Below are 16,847 nucleotides of genomic sequence, written 5' to 3'. Positions count from 1 at the left end.
TAGTGGACCAAGGGCATTTTCGTCTAAAGACAATTTTAACCTAAATTTTAGTTAAGTAAATTAAAAATTAAGAAAGCTAACTTTATTCTAAAAAAGAAAAAATACAAGCGGGAGGGCTGGGGTTTGTGGTCGCCGTCCCATCGACAACCGTCGCCAGCCAATAAGCCTGGTCATCGACAACCCCCGCCGACCAAAGGCCAGGTCCGACTAGCCCTCACTAGAGCCGGGAGAGGTACGTCAGCCCTTTCCCAAGTCTGGCCGAATGCCCTTGCGCAGGTAAATCTAAAAAGTAAAGGGCGAATCATGGATGCTTGATGAGGATCGGCGCTCGGGTCTAACTTAAGGATTGTAGAGTCGAGAGGTATGAACAATATCCGTTCCCAGAGTGATTCAATAGGGTTTCCTAATCTTAGGAAGAGATCGGAGATTTTCTTGGGACTCTGTCGGTCCTCGACAGCTCGTGTGTCCTGGATAAACTCGTTCTGTGTGTGGCCTATTCTAGGTGCTTGCCAGTCATTCATTTCCATAACATAAGAGCTTGCTCAATGAAATGGCGAGAGTCAAGATAAAGGAGATCAAGCATTCTCACGAGAGCACGCAGGAGTCCCGGCCCGTAACATAATGCCAAGATCCTACATGAATGGAACAGTTCGTCACATCGAGACCTGAGGCGGGGACGTACTAATGTCCCCCGTACAGGTACCCGATGAAGTATAATCCTCCATTGTCCAGGACAAGGAGATGCTGTAAATTGGAGGCATGGTTTGCTCAAGTCTGAACAATATGGCCATAGCAGCAAGAAACTGAAGAGGTTTGAATTGAGCACTAATTTGATGTGAACATCAATCTTCTTACCATAAGCATGAAATTCTCCGACTCGGCGAAAGCAGCAAAAAGGAAAAAGATCAATGAACTGTACAAATAAAAAACAATAGCAGCTATCCGTCTCCCAACTGCTGTTCATAAACTTGGAATTAAGGGCCTGTACATAACTTCAATCTCCAGATCAAATGCTCAACATCAATCCACCAGCCAAAAGAACTTAGCAGGGAAAATTAGATTGAAACTGTTAACAAAGTTTCGCCCCCGGACCCAGACCAGAACGGACACCAAAAAACCCGATCTTGATGGGAAAGACACAGACACTATGACAACTCGAAACGAGAGGGACAGGGACCTCTTTTCGAAAGCCGAAACCATGTCTGAGGTCCTTAACCTCAGTGCCTGCAAATTTTTTTTTTCTCCTTCATTATGCTTTTGGTAAGTCAATGTGAATGACACCTAAGAAGTACACACTGAAGTGTTTATATTCATCGACCTTGAGCGTCAAGAGATTTCAAAGTGCTGATCAAACCGTCGCTAAGAGAGCTCACCATTTCATTGTTTGAGATTGCCAAAATTGATGATAAAAGGTTGCGATGCTAATACGAACTATCCTATGTTGTCGTCTAGAGACACTTCCTTTCAGGCTAGGACATAAGCGCGCGCCTCAACCCTTCACCTCTTCTATGTTCCTAATCGCTTCCCTCAAGTTGATTCGGTGCTCGGGGTTGCTCTCGGTGCAAGAAGCTCCAATATGGAGTAGCTGCAGCATCTGAGGCTTGGAACCTGTGGAGCTCAGTATCTCCGGATCAATGACTTCATCTTCTCTTTTCTTGGAAATCGCAGAATGCACCCATTGCACGACGTCCGTCCCGCCCTTCCCATTGCTGAGGTATTGAGAAGGGAACTTTCCCGTCAATATTTCGAGAATGACGATCCCGAGACAGTAGACATCGCATTTCGGGGAGACTTGCTGGTTTTGTAGGGACTCCGGGGCTTTGTACGCGAACATTGCCTGCGCAGCTTGAGCAGAGTTTATTAGAGGATGGAACGCGTAGTCACTGAGCAACGGCTCGTAATCCGCGTCTAAAAGAACATTGCTCGACTTGAGATTCCCGTGGGGCAGATCATACGATGCAAACTCCGATCGAAGGAAGCCTAACCCACGAGCAATTCCGCGTATGATTTTCAAACGGATAGGCCAATTGAGCTCAGCATGACAAATACCGCGATCACCTGGAAAGAATGCTTTTACTGATCAGAAATATGTACGCATATAAGGGCAGCACAGGCAAATATCGAAGCAATGTATCAGAATACATCAATCGTTAGCTTCTGTGTCATCAGTGTTGGCATAGGCTAAGATTACGATCGCCTTCGACGACTGTCATGTTTGGCATCAAATCAAGGCGAATGCCACACGGTTTTGTTCGCTTCTTTCGGAAAAATTTAGAATGCCGGAAACATCGAATTAATGAGATGAGCTACCGACAATCAGCAACGACCTACCATGTAAGATGTACAACAAGCTGCCTTTGGTAACATATTCTGAAACCAAAAGCTTCTCCTCTTTCCGGTAATGATAAGCCAACGGCGTCAAGATGTTCTGGTGCCGTATCCTCCCGAACCGCCTCATCTCGGCATCAAATCCCTCCTTCCCTAACCTATTCATCTCTCTCATCCTCTTCACCACGACCGATAGGCCATTGGACATGACAGCCTTATAGGCCGAACCCAAGCCGCCATTTCCTAGTACCTCCGCGGCCGCCTTCATCAAATCCGACAGCCCGAACGGGCCCTTGTCCTCGTTGATCAGCACTAGGTCCCCCATGTCCTTGCCCTTCTGCGACCCTCTCTTCGAGACGCTGCCCTTCTTGCTCGACGACGCCCGGCTATGTTTCGAGCTCGACACGTGCACTTCAACCGCCTCATGGACGACCTCTTTTCCCAGGACACTGAAGTCATTGTCTCTGCGCCGGTTAGAATATACGTAAGAGAATAACATCCCGACAACCAGCAATGCGCCCACCGTCCCAAAGATCACCCAGGAGTCCATGCTCTTATGCTCGGTTGGGCTTGGCGGCGTTGGTACCACATGCGCCGCAGTAGGTTTCTGCGGAACCGAGCATATCCTGTCCAGAGGGTTCCCACAAAGCCCCTCATTATCCCTGAAAGAACTTGCCCCGAATTTCACCAAACTAGCAGGGATTGCGCCTTCCAACTTGTTATGCGACATGTCCAGCGAAGTGAGCTTCTCATCGTTTATCGCTGGGATGTTTCCTGAGAACTGATTCCCTTCCAGGTGGAGCTCCTTGAGGTTGGGAAGCTGTGCCAGGGACTCGGGGATCACGCCGGAGAAGTTGTTGTTCGAGAGCCAGACCTTCTTCAATGACAACATGTGCGAGAAGAAATCCCTGGGGATCTCCCCCGAGAACTCGTTGCCCACCAGCAGGAGCGACTTGAGGGCGCCAAGGCGGCTGAACTCGGGGATTGGGCCCGAGAAGGAGTTGTTCACAAGGCTGATGGTCCTGAGGCCATGGATCGACTCTAGGAACTCGACATCGACCTTTCCCGAGAGCCCCCGGTCCGAGAGGTGGAGGCCCGTGATGATTCCATTGAAGCAAATCACGCCGACCCACCCTTTACAAGGAGGCGTGCTAGGGACCCAAGAGTCCAATGCCCCGTTGTGAGTTATCGACCTCTTGAGCTTGAGGAGGGCCTCATCCTCGGTGACGCAATCAGACAGAGAGGCCATGGCGAGGAGGAGGAGGACGAGGAGGAAGGAGGACAGCAGGAAGTGGTGGCGAACAGCGGCCATTGCCGAGCAGGGCAGGGGGGTGGTCGTCCTCCGCCGGTTAGAAACGAGCCGCTGCTCGGCGACGAGGAGGAGGCGTGGCGGTTGCAGGAGGATTTGGCGGGGCTGCTGCTCAGGGGAGTTTTCTTTAATTTGGCATTGGAAGAGATTGACATGTTGGTATGGCTTGGAGGGCTCGCGATGGAGCTGGCAAACTTTCATGAGACATTCTAAGTATAGAGATAGAGATCGAGAGAAGCCCTCTGGGCGGTTAAAGCTGGAGGGAAAAGGAATTGAAGGCGAGATTATGGCTCTTGGTTTAGCTGAATCGCCTTTGACCAGGTCAACGAGAGCGAGAGACTCCATTAACGTGGCAGAGCTCACAAGGTTTCAGGACTCCAACAAAGGAGGAGTCCCGCGGTACGAGATTACCGCGACCAGACCAGCATGTCGCTTCATCCACGATCTATATATACCATGCACCATCCAGACAAGACGAGGCCAACCCCCCCAAAATTAACTTTGACGACCCGTTGAAGTTCCGAATCGAAGACAACGATGATCGATCCTCCGGTATTCTTTCACCTCGAAGCCTCCGGACCGAACCAGCCTTTCCGCACGAGAGCGAGCATTAAGTCATACGCCATATCTTGCATCTTTCTTGAATGGGGTTTAACGCCCACGTCCCGCGAACAATTCTAGGGTTTTTGGCACTGCAACCTTAACTTCAATAGCTTCGAAATCTTGTTAACTCTAAAACTACAGCACCAGCACCAGTACCAGCAGCTAGGACAACTAGTTCGACGCCAACTCATGTTAGGGACGTTGCGATCCCATTTTAAGTTGAAACTGTTAGCGGAGACACATGAGCATGCACGGATGGAAAAATGTTTCGACGAAGTTGTTCGGAGGTTGCAGAAATCCCCACCAAGTTCTTCGTGATGTGCTTTGTTTGATTTGACTCCACGGACGGACGCGCTTCGGTAGTTATTCGGTATGTCTGAGATTGGAAGGCTGCAGCATCTGATGATAAGAGATAATTACTTAGCACTTACGACAATTCGTGTCAGCGAGACTTGCATCACCAGTCCTAAACCTCCTAGATCTATATCAAAAGTCCGACAAAAAAAAAAGATCTATATCAAAAATCACGACCGGGTCCTCAACATTTTAATTGGTTGAATTAACCTTTATCGAAAACGCAATTAAGTAATCAAATTACATAGAAAAGTGCAATTTGAAGATGCCACGTAAGTATCTCCTGATCAGCACGTCGGCCATTTTAGGTAATGCTCATCGAAATGATTTTTGTTGCGCTTTTCAAAGGTCCTGTTTTGTTCGATTTTGGGGGATTGTCTTTAGAAAAATGCAAAGGCTTTTGTGCCTTTTCGAAGGACCTGTTTACTTTGGTTTTCCAAAATGCAAGTAGTATTCTATAAAGCGTATTTTAAAAATACATTGGGATACAACTTTGGTTAAAATGGTGTTTAAAAAAATCACACTTTGCAAAGCCCTTTTACTTTTATTTATGAACAAAAAAATCAACTAGCTAAGGACAAGCGATCGATAGGCCTCCGACAAGGCTAAGTCTATCGCCGCTCGCTGGTGGTTTGTCGACCGCCGATGGCCGAGGCCTTCGCCGGAATTAGGGTTTTCAATTTCATTTTCATGATTAGAAAGTATAGCGAGAGTAAATGGGAATAAAAAAAAAGTCTATTTGCATTTCGAAAATGCAGCATTCTGAAGTGCCCCTGGACCTACCTTTGGCTAAGGTCCTTTAGAGGCCTTTGGAGATGCATTTGCATTTTTCCAAAGTTAAACAAAAAACGAATCAAACAATTTTTGCATTTGGTCAATGGACTTTAGAGCCCCAAAGCCCATTTGCAATGTTGAACCAAATGGGTTGAAATACGTTTAGGACTTAATTGAACTAATTGAAGGATTGATAACTTAATTACAACTCATACGCAAGATTTAGGACTTTCAAAGCAATTTTCCCATAAGTTTATTATGATTAAACATGATCAACGGGGGCAAGCTCGACCCAAAAATACCATTGCCACTATAATTATGAAGAGCCTCCTAGAAATAAAATCATTATCCTCTTATTCTACTTAGCAATCCAACCGATCGATTATATGTATTTGAAATCCTTGTATTGTCGGTTGTCTTATAAGACACGGCCGCTATTAATGTGAATAATATTTAATAAAACCTTAATATTCTTTGCGCATTATTTATTTACTTATTTCTTTCTTTCCTTTTATTTCCTTTTTCTTTCTTTTTATCTTTTTTTGTTCAAAGGGTCAGCAAGGCCTCCGGCCACTCGTTGAGGGCCGTGCAACCTTCGCCAACCACTGTCATTGACTAATGGCCGACAACCCCTACTAGCCCTTGGCAAAGGGTGCAAGAGCCCTTGCGAGCTACGGCAAGGGCTTCACGGCCCTCACTTGCCTTCACTTTGGTGGGCTTCATGGCCCCCAACCTGTCTTTGAGCCAAAAAGAAAATAAAAAAATCAATAAAAAATTATTCAACACCGTTAAAGTTAATTGAATTGCTATGACAGTGATTTCCGGTCAAAATTGATTGGATGAACTTAATTAACAAAACGTAAAAAAATTTAGAATTGAATTCACAAAAGTATAATAGATTTATGACTTTTCGAATAATTTTTCCCATACAATTTACCATCAGTATGTCCTAAAACCGAAAACTCATGCGAACATTTTCCTGATGAAATTGCCCAGCCAATCCCCCGCCCGTCGCCGCATGTTCTTGCTGGGTAGGAGGATATCACCCACCTTGACTTCCCTTGTTTCATTGTCTACAAAAAGTCAACGGGCGGCAAACCAATTGAAGGGCAAAAGATCCGTAAATGTAGGTGATTTTCGTTGTCTGATTCGCTCCATTTCTTACACATGGACGACCTGCTGTTTTTGGGATCGCCGCGAAAGCGAAAGCGAAAAAACTTGTCACGTTTCTTTTCAACATCGACAGCATTGCGAATTTGATTAACGAATATTTACGCCACCCGATGATCCGAAACTTTTCGAAAGATTGCAATCTGTAGCCGATAAGATACTCGCTCCAGCTCAAACAACCCTCTATGCAGTTGCTATTTCTGCCAGACATATGCCGCACCCCCGACATACCCTTCGAAAATAGAACTAGCTGCCGGGCTCGCCGCCCGCCCATCATCCAAGAGCGCTCGGACATTTTTCCAAACCCGCCGGGTCCGGGCCCGATCCCTCCCCGATGTTCAATCGTACTTGAAGCCTCGAGATAAGATTTGGTGAGTATGAAGTAGTTAGAGTGGTACATCTGAAGGTAAAGCATCGAACATCTCTCTCCCTCTCTCTCTCCTACAGAGTTCACCAATTCCAGCGGAAGTACAAGTCTCTGTCTTTGGTTTTAGGTAAATATGGCCGATCCACAGCTTCTTCGATAGCCCCGGTTGATCGTAACCCCTCACCCGTTCACCAAACTCGCATCCCGCGCTTACCTCTCGTCGGTGCGAGAGTGACATTCAACAACGACGACAGGTACGATGAATTCCTCAGTTTGGTATCGTCCCAAAAGAGATTACGCCAAAAATGGAGAGAGGAAAAGAGAATAAAAGAGGAAAATCGGTGCTAATAATTCGATTTAATCCATTTTCTAACGGTTTTACTTCTACCCAATAAAGGAAACTCGATCTGCTTCCCGTGCACGTTCCAAGAAAAAAAAAATTGGATTATCGTCCTCTCCTTTTAGAAAATAAATTGCGCGAGATTTGATAGATCGAGCCATCGCAGAAAAAAGCAAATACTTATCACTGAGTAGGATTGTTTTTTCTACCAACATGAGAAGATTCCTGTTATGATCTTCTCGTGTCACTTTCAAGAACATTTGTTAATTACCACAAAGCATCTACCTATTTTCCTTACAATGGTTCTAAGCTACCCATAGTAAATGCTGGGTTGACCCCAAAAAAATGCCAGCAAATCCACATGTTGTAGTTCTTTAAATTAGAGTTCAATCATTATATGACCAATCTCGCGAAATTTTTTTATTACTAATTTATAATTCTCGTCTCACTTAATTTTCGCGCTTAAAAATGTCGAATCGAAAGCATTTTTTTGTGATAATTTTTGCTTCGTATCTCTAGTTTAAAATGTACGAAATCTGAACCGTTATACTCGAGAAAACATGGCGAATCGTGTTAATATCTTGTCATATTGAAATTTAGGAAATCCTCTCGAATCTGTATTTTAAAGTTCAATCCAAAATTTTGACAAAAAAATGAAAAAAAAAAAAACCCCAGAGGGTCTTCGCTTCAAATGCACTCCATCTTCTTCCTCAAAAATCAAACAACAAATCCGCCCGACTCTGATTGATCACTGAACACTTCAACCATATCTCCACCATCGCCATTTCCCGCAGCCGATCTCCCCATGCTAGAGCTCGAGCTCGCTCGATTACTCCTCTCTCTCTCTCTCTCTCTCTCCTTGAATCGGGGCTCGCCTTCTGGAAGTTGAATTGAGTTTCCCGGCGCGGAATCGATTTCCCGCTCGCCGAGCTATGGTGGAAACCCTAGGCCTCGCCAGATTCAACCACCACAGGCTCGATTTCAGGCGCTGGATGCCGGCATTCGTCTCCTCGCACAAGACGCTCCTCTCCGTGGTGTGGATCGCCGCCTTCGCCTCCGTGTTCCTGTGGCAGCGCAGCTCCGTCGGCGCCGGAGGATTCTCGATATTCCGGTGGCAGTCGTCGGAGGCTGGGCGGCCTGTGCCGAGGCTCCGGCCGGTGGCTTTCAACCTGACGGACTTCGGAGGGGTGGGCGATGGGGTGGCGGTGAACACCGAGGCGTTCGAGAGGGCGGTTTCGGCGATTTCGAAGCTGGGGAAGAGAGGTGGTGGCCAGCTCAATGTGCCTCCTGGACAGTGGCTGACGGCGCCTTTTAATCTGACGAGCCATATGACGCTGTTTCTCGCTGAAGGGGCGGTTATACTTGGCATTGAGGTTGGTAATTTAGCGAATTTTGCAAGCGGTTGATGCTCTGTTGCCCCAAGTAGCTTTGGTTGACTAATTCTAGCGAGCACGAAACTAGTTCAGGGATAGTTCCTTTTTTGTTTGATTTGGATTGGCTATTCCAACAGAAGTAGAGCGTGCGGATGTTGTTGAGAAAAGAATGGGATTATCAGAAGGAGGATTGTAGGTTCTATAGTGAAACGAGCAGCATGGTTTCGGAGTGTAGGTGATATGTGCTACTGCCTTTGGGTGGAATTTGTTTGTCCAAAAGAAGAAAGACTACTTATGGTTGGATCATTGTAAATGCTGTAGGACTTTGTATCCATCTCGAGATCGGTATGGATCAAGCCTTTTATGAACTAAGCCTACCAGAAAGTTTGTAGAATGGTATGATGATGTAGAGATCAACTTGAAAGTGATGGCTGAAAGTCTTGGCACTACTATGCAAACTACTCCTTGTGTTATTGATCGACATCTCTCTATGACCTTTATGTTCATTAAAAGCAGGGAACAATTGTGATGGTTCTACAGATTGTCTTAATTCTCATTCATTTTTCAAAGATACTTATAGGTTAATGGATGCTGTCCATGTGTGCCATAATCGTGGCTAGTACTATCTCGGCTGTGTATCCTCGGTTCTTCATTCTGGATATAGGACAGGTGGAAGTATCAACTTACTTGCCTGTATTTTGGGTGCTTTTGGAGGGGGGGTTTTGTTCCTTGTAGGATGCCCTTTATTTTAGAATACAAAAGAGCATGTGTTGCAAGAAGATCATTACTACTGGTTCAACTTTTCTCTACTGTTCATGGATCTGCTAAATTTAATCAAACTTTCTTCTACATCTTCCTTTTTGACTACGTACAGGATCAGAAGTACTGGCCATTGATGCCTCCACTGCCTTCTTACGGCTATGGTAGAGAGCATCCTGGACCTCGATATGGAAGTTTGATCCATGGTCAAAACCTCAGAGATATTGTTATAACAGGTTGGCATTCCTCCTTATATAGATAGTTGCTTAACAGTTCTCATCTGTGTATCTTCATTGAAATGAATCAATGACTCGTAGAAGTAGAGGAAATCTTCTCAGATAGAAAGGTTAGAGCACAATCATGTGCCTACAAGTTCAACCAATGCGAGTCACCCATTCAAGTGCTTCAAGCTAACAAATCAGTAACATGGCTTGGTCACTAGATCGACAAATTCTCAATTTGAATCTATTTGAGCAATATTAAACCTGAAGAATTTTTAGCTGTTTTTATTTAAAAACTCATATATAATCTGCCTTTCTGATTTTTTTTCCCCTGACAAACAGGACATAATGGCACCATAAATGGACAGGGTCAATCATGGTGGAAGAAATACCGCCAAAAGCTTCTTAACCACACTAGGGGCCCACTAGTTCAGATCATGTGGTCAAGTGACATAGTTATCTCTAATATTACTTTGCGGGATTCTCCTTTTTGGACACTTCATCCATATGACTGCAAAAATGTGACGATTAAGAATGTCACTATATTGGCTCCCATATTTGAAGCCCCAAACACCGATGGAATAGATCCTGGTGAGTCTACTTTTTATTAGCCTCTTTCTTTGAGCTCTCTTGATCTGTCCCTAGGCTTACGAGGCTACTGTTTTGCTTTCCTTTATTTCTTGGCTTCTTCTTGGTCTGAATATCTTCTGATTATTTTGGTAAAATTACCGATGGTGGTGCAGTAGTATTATCATTTTTGGGCTAAACCCGGCTTCATTTTCTTTCTTCCTATGGATAATGGGAGAAATTTTGGAGGGTTAGTTTTTCCTCATGTGCGTATGTATTATCTGATAAGGAGTTAGTAGAAGGCAGTGAAAAGTAATTTCCTCAAAAGCTAAAACTCTAAAGTTGGAGGAGGGTTGCTCCCACTCGTAACTGTGTCGAGTGGTCTTAAGATGTAACTAATGTGAAAATCCCTTAACAGATGCGAATTAAGTTTATTCATTTCTGTTAGATTGTTTTTCTAGGACAATAGGCCATATCCCTTACCATTAAAGTTTAAGGAAGAATTTCATAGGACAGGCTTTGAGGCCAATGCTTGGCATGGAATGATGAGTGGTCAAACACCATTTCATGCACAAAAGGAGTATAGAAGAGTGTGGGACTCAAGAAAATACAGGTCAGAGGCAAATTGCGTGTCTCGATTGTTGATAAGATGAAAGTTCGTCTGAGGTGGTGTGCACGAGTAGAATGACAGTCAGAAGATGTGATTTTAGGGTGGAAATTCATGTTAAATAGGGTGGGAAAGATTGAATGAAAAATTCGATATGAGACATAAGGAAGACATTGAGCAAATAGATCTTATAGAACACTTTGTATAGTATCAAATGCGATGATGTAAAGATGTTCATATGACCGATCAACCAGAGGTCTATAATTTATAGATGCCACAATAAGGATTCGAATGATTAGGTTGTTTTTTCAACTTCAGCATTCCCTTCATGGGGATACAATTTGAGGTTCAACATTTCAAGAAACTTATTTTCTTCCAATAAATAGAGTAAGAATTAAGTTAAGGAACGACAACTATGAAAATAAGGGCCTCCGTTCGTAAAATTTGTGAAAAATGTCGACTAATCCGTAGGAGGGGACGAATTATAGTAATTTGTTCTAATCCGAGACATAAACAAAGACAAGGATAATCTTTCGAAAAGGGGCTCTCTAACGTAAAGGACCCAATGAAAAAAATAGGATCTGTTTTGACATGAAATGGATATATCCATATATCTCGAATTTCTATTTCTGAGATGATAAAGTATGGCAATAATGATATCAACTGTAGTTGTAGTTTTTAATGGCTTCTTCAACAATAGTCATGGCAAAAGGTAAAAAGGCATAAATTGAAGAGGTGTTGCAGATCTATTTGATAGTTGGTGGACGGTGCCTGTTCCAGATGCATTTCTGTTCAGTACTTTCTTTGGGTTAAAGATGCCAGGGCTGAGTTACCGACATCGACCGATTATTGCAGAGAATGTCATTTTCGGGGATATAATAACATTAATGGCTGGTGGAGTCATTTCATTGCGAGGTAGTTTCATAGGAGTTTGGGATGGTTGAATCATGATTGTCCCATTGCATTTTCATTTGAAACAAACTAAATTGCTTGGCCAAAAAAATAAGTGTAGCGTGCCCTTAATTATTGCACCTCGGTGCAATTTCCTAGGATTTTAACTTGGTCCCCCCTGGTCGGTTGTCTTGGCAAACAGTTAGATGAATTTTAGTAGAGGAGCTTTCCTATATCAATATTTATGCATCTATTCGTTGGTTATGAAGTGAGCGCGGTGCTTACAATTGTCCATATGTCCTATTCAGGTAGTAAGGAAATCTTGGTTTTTTATGATAATGTTGTTTTTGTCCTGTTCTTTTCATCGAGTACATACCGATAACAGGATAACATTTGTTTCGTACATGGTAGATTCATGCGAGGATATGGTAATTGAGGATTGTTATATAAGCGTTGGAGACGATGCTGTTGCGATAAAGAGTGGATGGGATCAGTATGGAATTGCTTATGGACGACCATCGACAAACATACTCATCCGAAACCTTGTTGTCCGCTCTATGGTCAGGTAGCTCATTTTCATTGCACAGGACATCCAGAAATTTTGGCTTGTCATGCTTGGGAATTCCATGGTTGGATTTGCTGTCCTCATTCTTATTTCATCACCTTGAGTGACATTCTATTATTTACAAGATGCAAAATCTACCCTTGGTTAGCACTACTTAGAATGCAGAGTGATAATGGATCTTGCTGTATTGTGTGCTATTAATAAGATCAATCTAGTATGCATCTTTAGAAGCAGTTTTCAGGTAGAATGCCAGAATTTGTCCTTTCAGGCTTTCTTAGGCACTTTGTTAGTCTTCGTGAGTCAGCACAATATGGAACGAACCACTAATAATTACTTTATCTCAATAATGTCTATAATCTTCAAACCATGCTCTTTTCACTTAGGTAAATGGATCATGTCATCCTATTATTTACAAGATGCAAAATCTACCCTTGCTTAGCACTACTTAGAATGCAGAGTGATAATGGATCTTGCTATATTGTGCAACTATTAATAAGATCAATCTAGTATGCATCTGAAGAAGCAGTTTCAGATAGAATGCCAGAATTTGTCCTTTCAGGCTTTCTTGGGCACTTTGTTAGTGTTCGTGAGTCTGCATGATATGGAGCAAACCACTAATAATTACTTTATGTAACAGCGCGGGTGTATCCATAGGCAGTGAGATGTCTGGTGGAGTATCAAACGTCACCGTGGAAAACCTCCTTGTGTGGGATTCTAGGCGCGCAGTTCGGATCAAGACTGCACCAGGAAGGGGCGGTTATGTGCGAGATATAACTTACAGAAATATTACATTTGAGAATGTGCGTGTTGGAATTGTTATCAAGACGGACTACAATGAGCACCCTGATGAAGGCTATGACCCGAAGGCGTTCCCCACTCTTCAGCACATAAGCTTCATTGGGGTCCATGGCCAAGGAGTTCGTGTGCCAGTTCGCATACATGGAAGTGAAGAAATCCCGGTCAGAAACGTGACCTTCCGGGACATGTCTGTGGGGCTGACTTACAAGAAGAAGCATATATTCCAGTGTGCATTTGTCCAAGGTCGTGTAGTCGGAACCATCTTCCCTGCCCCTTGCGAAAATCTCGACCTTTACGATGAGCAAGAGAAGCTCGTCAAGCACTCGGCCTCGCAGAACATCACAGACATCGATTACGATATTTAAGGTGATTTCCGGTTCTCAGCACCAGGTTTTCCATCTCAGAGGTCTGTGAGTTTCGTTACACGATCCAAATGTCTCGTTTGTTTCGGCCAGAGATACAAGTATCTTGTTGGGAAGGGTGGGAGAGATGATACCTGTCATCTGCCCTTCATTTCTTACCCCTTTGGCTCGTCGTTATTTCAACTTTTATACTCGACGGGGTTGTACATACAGAAAGTAGCTTTTAGGTCACTGAAAGTCGAAATCGAACCATGGTCTATGTTAATTCTCCAGTTTTCGCTCCTGTTCGAAGCTTTATCCCATGTTTTATCTCTCATTTGAGGGACCATGTACATGTAACTCAGTTTTTGCCGTTTTGGGTGCCTGGAGCAATGACGCAACTTCGTTCCCCCATTTTGTGGAAATTTCAATCGTATTGTGTATTCCCGTTTGCTCCATTTTGTGTCGTAACCTGAAATTGGATCGTCCTTAGTCAATTTTTAGAATTTAATTGGTACAATTACAATATTGAGGACTGATTGGCACAAGTTCAATTAGGTTTATGACTTTTTTGGTGATTTTTCCCTCCAACACAAGTTCTCGACTCCTATTGAAGCTAAGGAGTCGGATCAAGAGTCACAGTTTGCTACCCAAGCTCAAGTCAATTCAATTTTATTATAAGAAGCTGGATGCTCAATTTCAACGACATTTCAAAGATTCGAACTCTGACTCAATTCAATCCTAATAAAGTTAAATCTACTTCGGGGTCGAATGTTCTCGCGTCGGAACTCAAAAACCGGGAAAGAGGAAGAGAAACTTGTGCGATTCATGCTCGCATCCGCTCTTGATTTGATTTATGTCTTATGAATGATGAGTGCCCTTGCACACTTCTTCCATCTCCTCAAGCCACTCTAATAAGTCATAAGTCGAGACCACTTCACCCTTGATCTTATGATTCTTCAAATCCCTTTCTTGCCTCAGACAAAATTACATAGTCCAGACGAAACAAAGTACTCACAGTTGTCGATTTTCCTTTTTTGCCTGCAGCTTCTATTATTAATCATATCATTTTATATCCTAATGACGAGGAATACCCTCTATTTACCTTGCGTGCGAGGGATTCCGATATCCGGATGAGATCTCGGACAAAACAATTTAAGGATTTACTTAGGCCCTCGCCTCCCTATTTAAAAGCAATTAACAAAGTTGATGGGATCGTGGGAACAAAAGTTTTTAAGGTCAACACGTTAATCATGCATCCTGCCGAAGAATCCAAACTCGTTGACTTCGCTGCAATGCCATCGTTGACCAATCGGCGTATTCCTCCGAGTTGGCACGTTTTCCACTCCTGCGCTCGGACGGACATTAGTCAATCAATCAATAGACTCTTACTTTGGGGACATCAATGAATCATTGCATTCGGGAGATACCGTGCCGCTATTTACTCGTTTCTTATGCTGCATTTACTGCCCAAAAAAGAAATTTTTTTTTTCAGGATATAAATCATAGGTTTCATGATTTATCCAAAATAACAACCACAACACTAAAAGCATGGAATTAGCATATTAGGTTTAGTTCCAAGTTCTATTATATGGTCTTTCAAACATCTCAATGAATTACAAAAGACCAAAAAAAGCATTAGAAACCCAGGTACCTCTACAGTGAAAGTACTCGAGATATGTGATCGGACATCACGAACCCGACCGCTAGTGCGACCGGGGTTCTCGGGACCACCACACCGATATTACGAACCAATCAGTTTATCCGCCCGTCCTTGAAGGAATCGCCAGGTGGTCCCAACGATCTTTTTTATCGGAAGATATTTTGGTTGCGCATGTTCCATGTGAGGGAGGGAGTCTACTTCAATAGAGTCCAAACCCTAAAGACATAATATTTGCATTAGATAGAGAGCCATACGTTATGGACCAGAGTCGTCGCTTTCGTTTTGACCTTTAGGATCGCCTTCGGCGAAAAGGAAGATCGAACTTACCCTAAAGGTTTCGGATTGAAACATCTTAGGCAAATTATCATATCGTCCTCGGATGGCAAAGTGTGTGAAAGCTACATCGTGCCTAACTAGTGACGCTTCCCTCGACGCCAACGATCACTTCGAGTTGCTTTTCTTCGCGAATCTAAGGACGCGTTCATTTTGGACAAGGCTTCGTGACAAAGGGGAAAAAAAAAAAATGCTTTCCAGGAAATCGTTTTTCCAGAGAAAATGTTTTCTCCCTTTTCAATCTCAGCGAATCCCGTCGACTGAAAGGGCGCGATCGCTTGAACGAAAGGATTGTCCGCGAATTAGTTTTCTGGACTTTTTACACTTTTGTGTTCGCTGAAAATTTCGTTTTTTTTTTTTCTCAAAGCGATCGCTCGTTTCGTCTGAAATAATTTCGCCAAACAGAAATGTTTTCATTTTTTGGTAGCAATTTATGTTCTGTGCGTTTTCGTAGATGATCTAAACATTTTCCGTTCATCCATCTTCGTAAGCGATACAAACGATCGTTTCCTAAAAAAAGAAAATACTTTTCAAATCATTCATTTTTTTTTATCGATTTTATATTCTATGTGAAAAGCAGAATGATTACGGAAAATAATTACCCGACTCGAATGAAAGAAATCATTCGGACGAACCGATAAAAAATCACTTGACAAGCCCGTCGAGTCAAAAATAAATAAATATAAATAAAAAGGATAAGGAAATTTAAAAAGAAAAAAACGTGGAAAGCCCAATGGCCCCCACCGGTGAGATTTTTCTTTTAGCAGAAGCAAGCAAGCCGCGATTTTTATTCCAAAATTAATAACAACAACAAATAATAAAATTATCTTCTAATATCATTATTTACATTATTGCTCGCATGTTCTTGGCAGTGATTAATTTAATTGATTTTTATGCCGAATCCACTGTTGATTTTGCAAAAAAATGAGTTTTACTCTATCGCTCGCCTTTCTTCTTCTTTTTTTCCGTATATTGTTTTCTCTCCGAACCGGACGATGAATGAATCTTTATACATCCGTTGCTTTTGATTTTTTATATTTTTTTTGTCGTCTTTGGAGTATCGAAATTAGATTTTCGTTTGACAATGATCGCCTCCATTATCGCAAAAATATATATATCATAAACATCGTTGAAGAAAATGCACGTCTTGTTCCTTTTTAACTAGAAATGTATTTTAAGTTTATCAAAAAATTCAAGACGGCTTTTTCCTTTGTAGTTTCGATATGGGATTCAAATTAACCATGCGCCGCTATTTTTTGAATCAGAGATTTTCATCTAATAAACTGTGATTTTTTTTAACCCTATTTTATGAAATATCGAGACTATAGGGTAAGGTTCTTTTGGGTCTACAGTGAGCTTGAAATGATATCGAGAACTAATTCTTTTTATTATTTAACATCTATGAGTTCATTCGAATTTGTAGATATTTGACAATGCTTCGTCGATTATATGATCGACATCGTACGTACATGGTATTTCGAAAG

General features: G+C 42.7%; 2 protein-coding genes across 2 annotated transcripts; one reads left to right on the top strand and one right to left on the bottom strand.

The window, feature by feature from the left end:
• Window positions 1-978: 978 nt before the first annotated feature.
• Window positions 979-3,859, bottom strand: LOC115740923 (pollen receptor-like kinase 3). Its single transcript, XM_030674573.2, has 2 exons — window positions 2,332-3,859; window positions 979-2,058 (listed from the first exon to the last, which is right to left on the bottom strand). The coding sequence occupies exons 1-2, from the start codon at window positions 3,836-3,838 to the stop codon at window positions 1,490-1,492; spliced, it is 2,076 nt and encodes a 691-aa protein (XP_030530433.2). The 5' UTR covers window positions 3,839-3,859; the 3' UTR covers window positions 979-1,489.
• Window positions 3,860-7,915: 4,056 nt separating this feature from the next.
• LOC115740987 (probable polygalacturonase) lies at window positions 7,916-13,701 on the top strand. Its single transcript, XM_030674670.2, has 5 exons — window positions 7,916-8,618; window positions 9,493-9,613; window positions 9,941-10,189; window positions 12,075-12,228; window positions 12,866-13,701. The coding sequence occupies exons 1-5, from the start codon at window positions 8,178-8,180 to the stop codon at window positions 13,389-13,391; spliced, it is 1,491 nt and encodes a 496-aa protein (XP_030530530.2). The 5' UTR covers window positions 7,916-8,177; the 3' UTR covers window positions 13,392-13,701.
• The last annotated feature ends 3,146 nt before the right edge of the window (window positions 13,702-16,847 follow it).

This window comes from Rhodamnia argentea, chromosome 4, assembly GCF_020921035.1.
Source record: "Rhodamnia argentea isolate NSW1041297 chromosome 4, ASM2092103v1, whole genome shotgun sequence".
NCBI classification, from domain to species: Eukaryota; Viridiplantae; Streptophyta; class Magnoliopsida; order Myrtales; family Myrtaceae; genus Rhodamnia; species Rhodamnia argentea.
Note: the sequence above shows the minus strand (reverse complement) of the source record. Positions and strands in the feature narration are given on the sequence as shown.

Excerpts from the sequence above, each read along its gene's own strand:
- LOC115740923 (XM_030674573.2), bottom strand. The coding sequence starts at position 3,838 with ATGAAAGTTTGCCAGCTCCATCGCGAGCCCTCCAAGCCATACCAACAT. Across the intron at positions 2,059-2,331 it reads CTTGTTGTACATCTTACATG|GTGATCGCGGTATTTGTCAT; the intron begins GTAGGTCGTTGC and ends CATTCTTTCCAG.
- LOC115740987 (XM_030674670.2), top strand. The coding sequence starts at position 8,178 with ATGGTGGAAACCCTAGGCCTCGCCAGATTCAACCACCACAGGCTCGAT. Across the intron at positions 8,619-9,492 it reads CGGTTATACTTGGCATTGAG|GATCAGAAGTACTGGCCATT; the intron begins GTTGGTAATTTA and ends GACTACGTACAG. Across the intron at positions 10,190-12,074 it reads CACCGATGGAATAGATCCTG|ATTCATGCGAGGATATGGTA; the intron begins GTGAGTCTACTT and ends CGTACATGGTAG.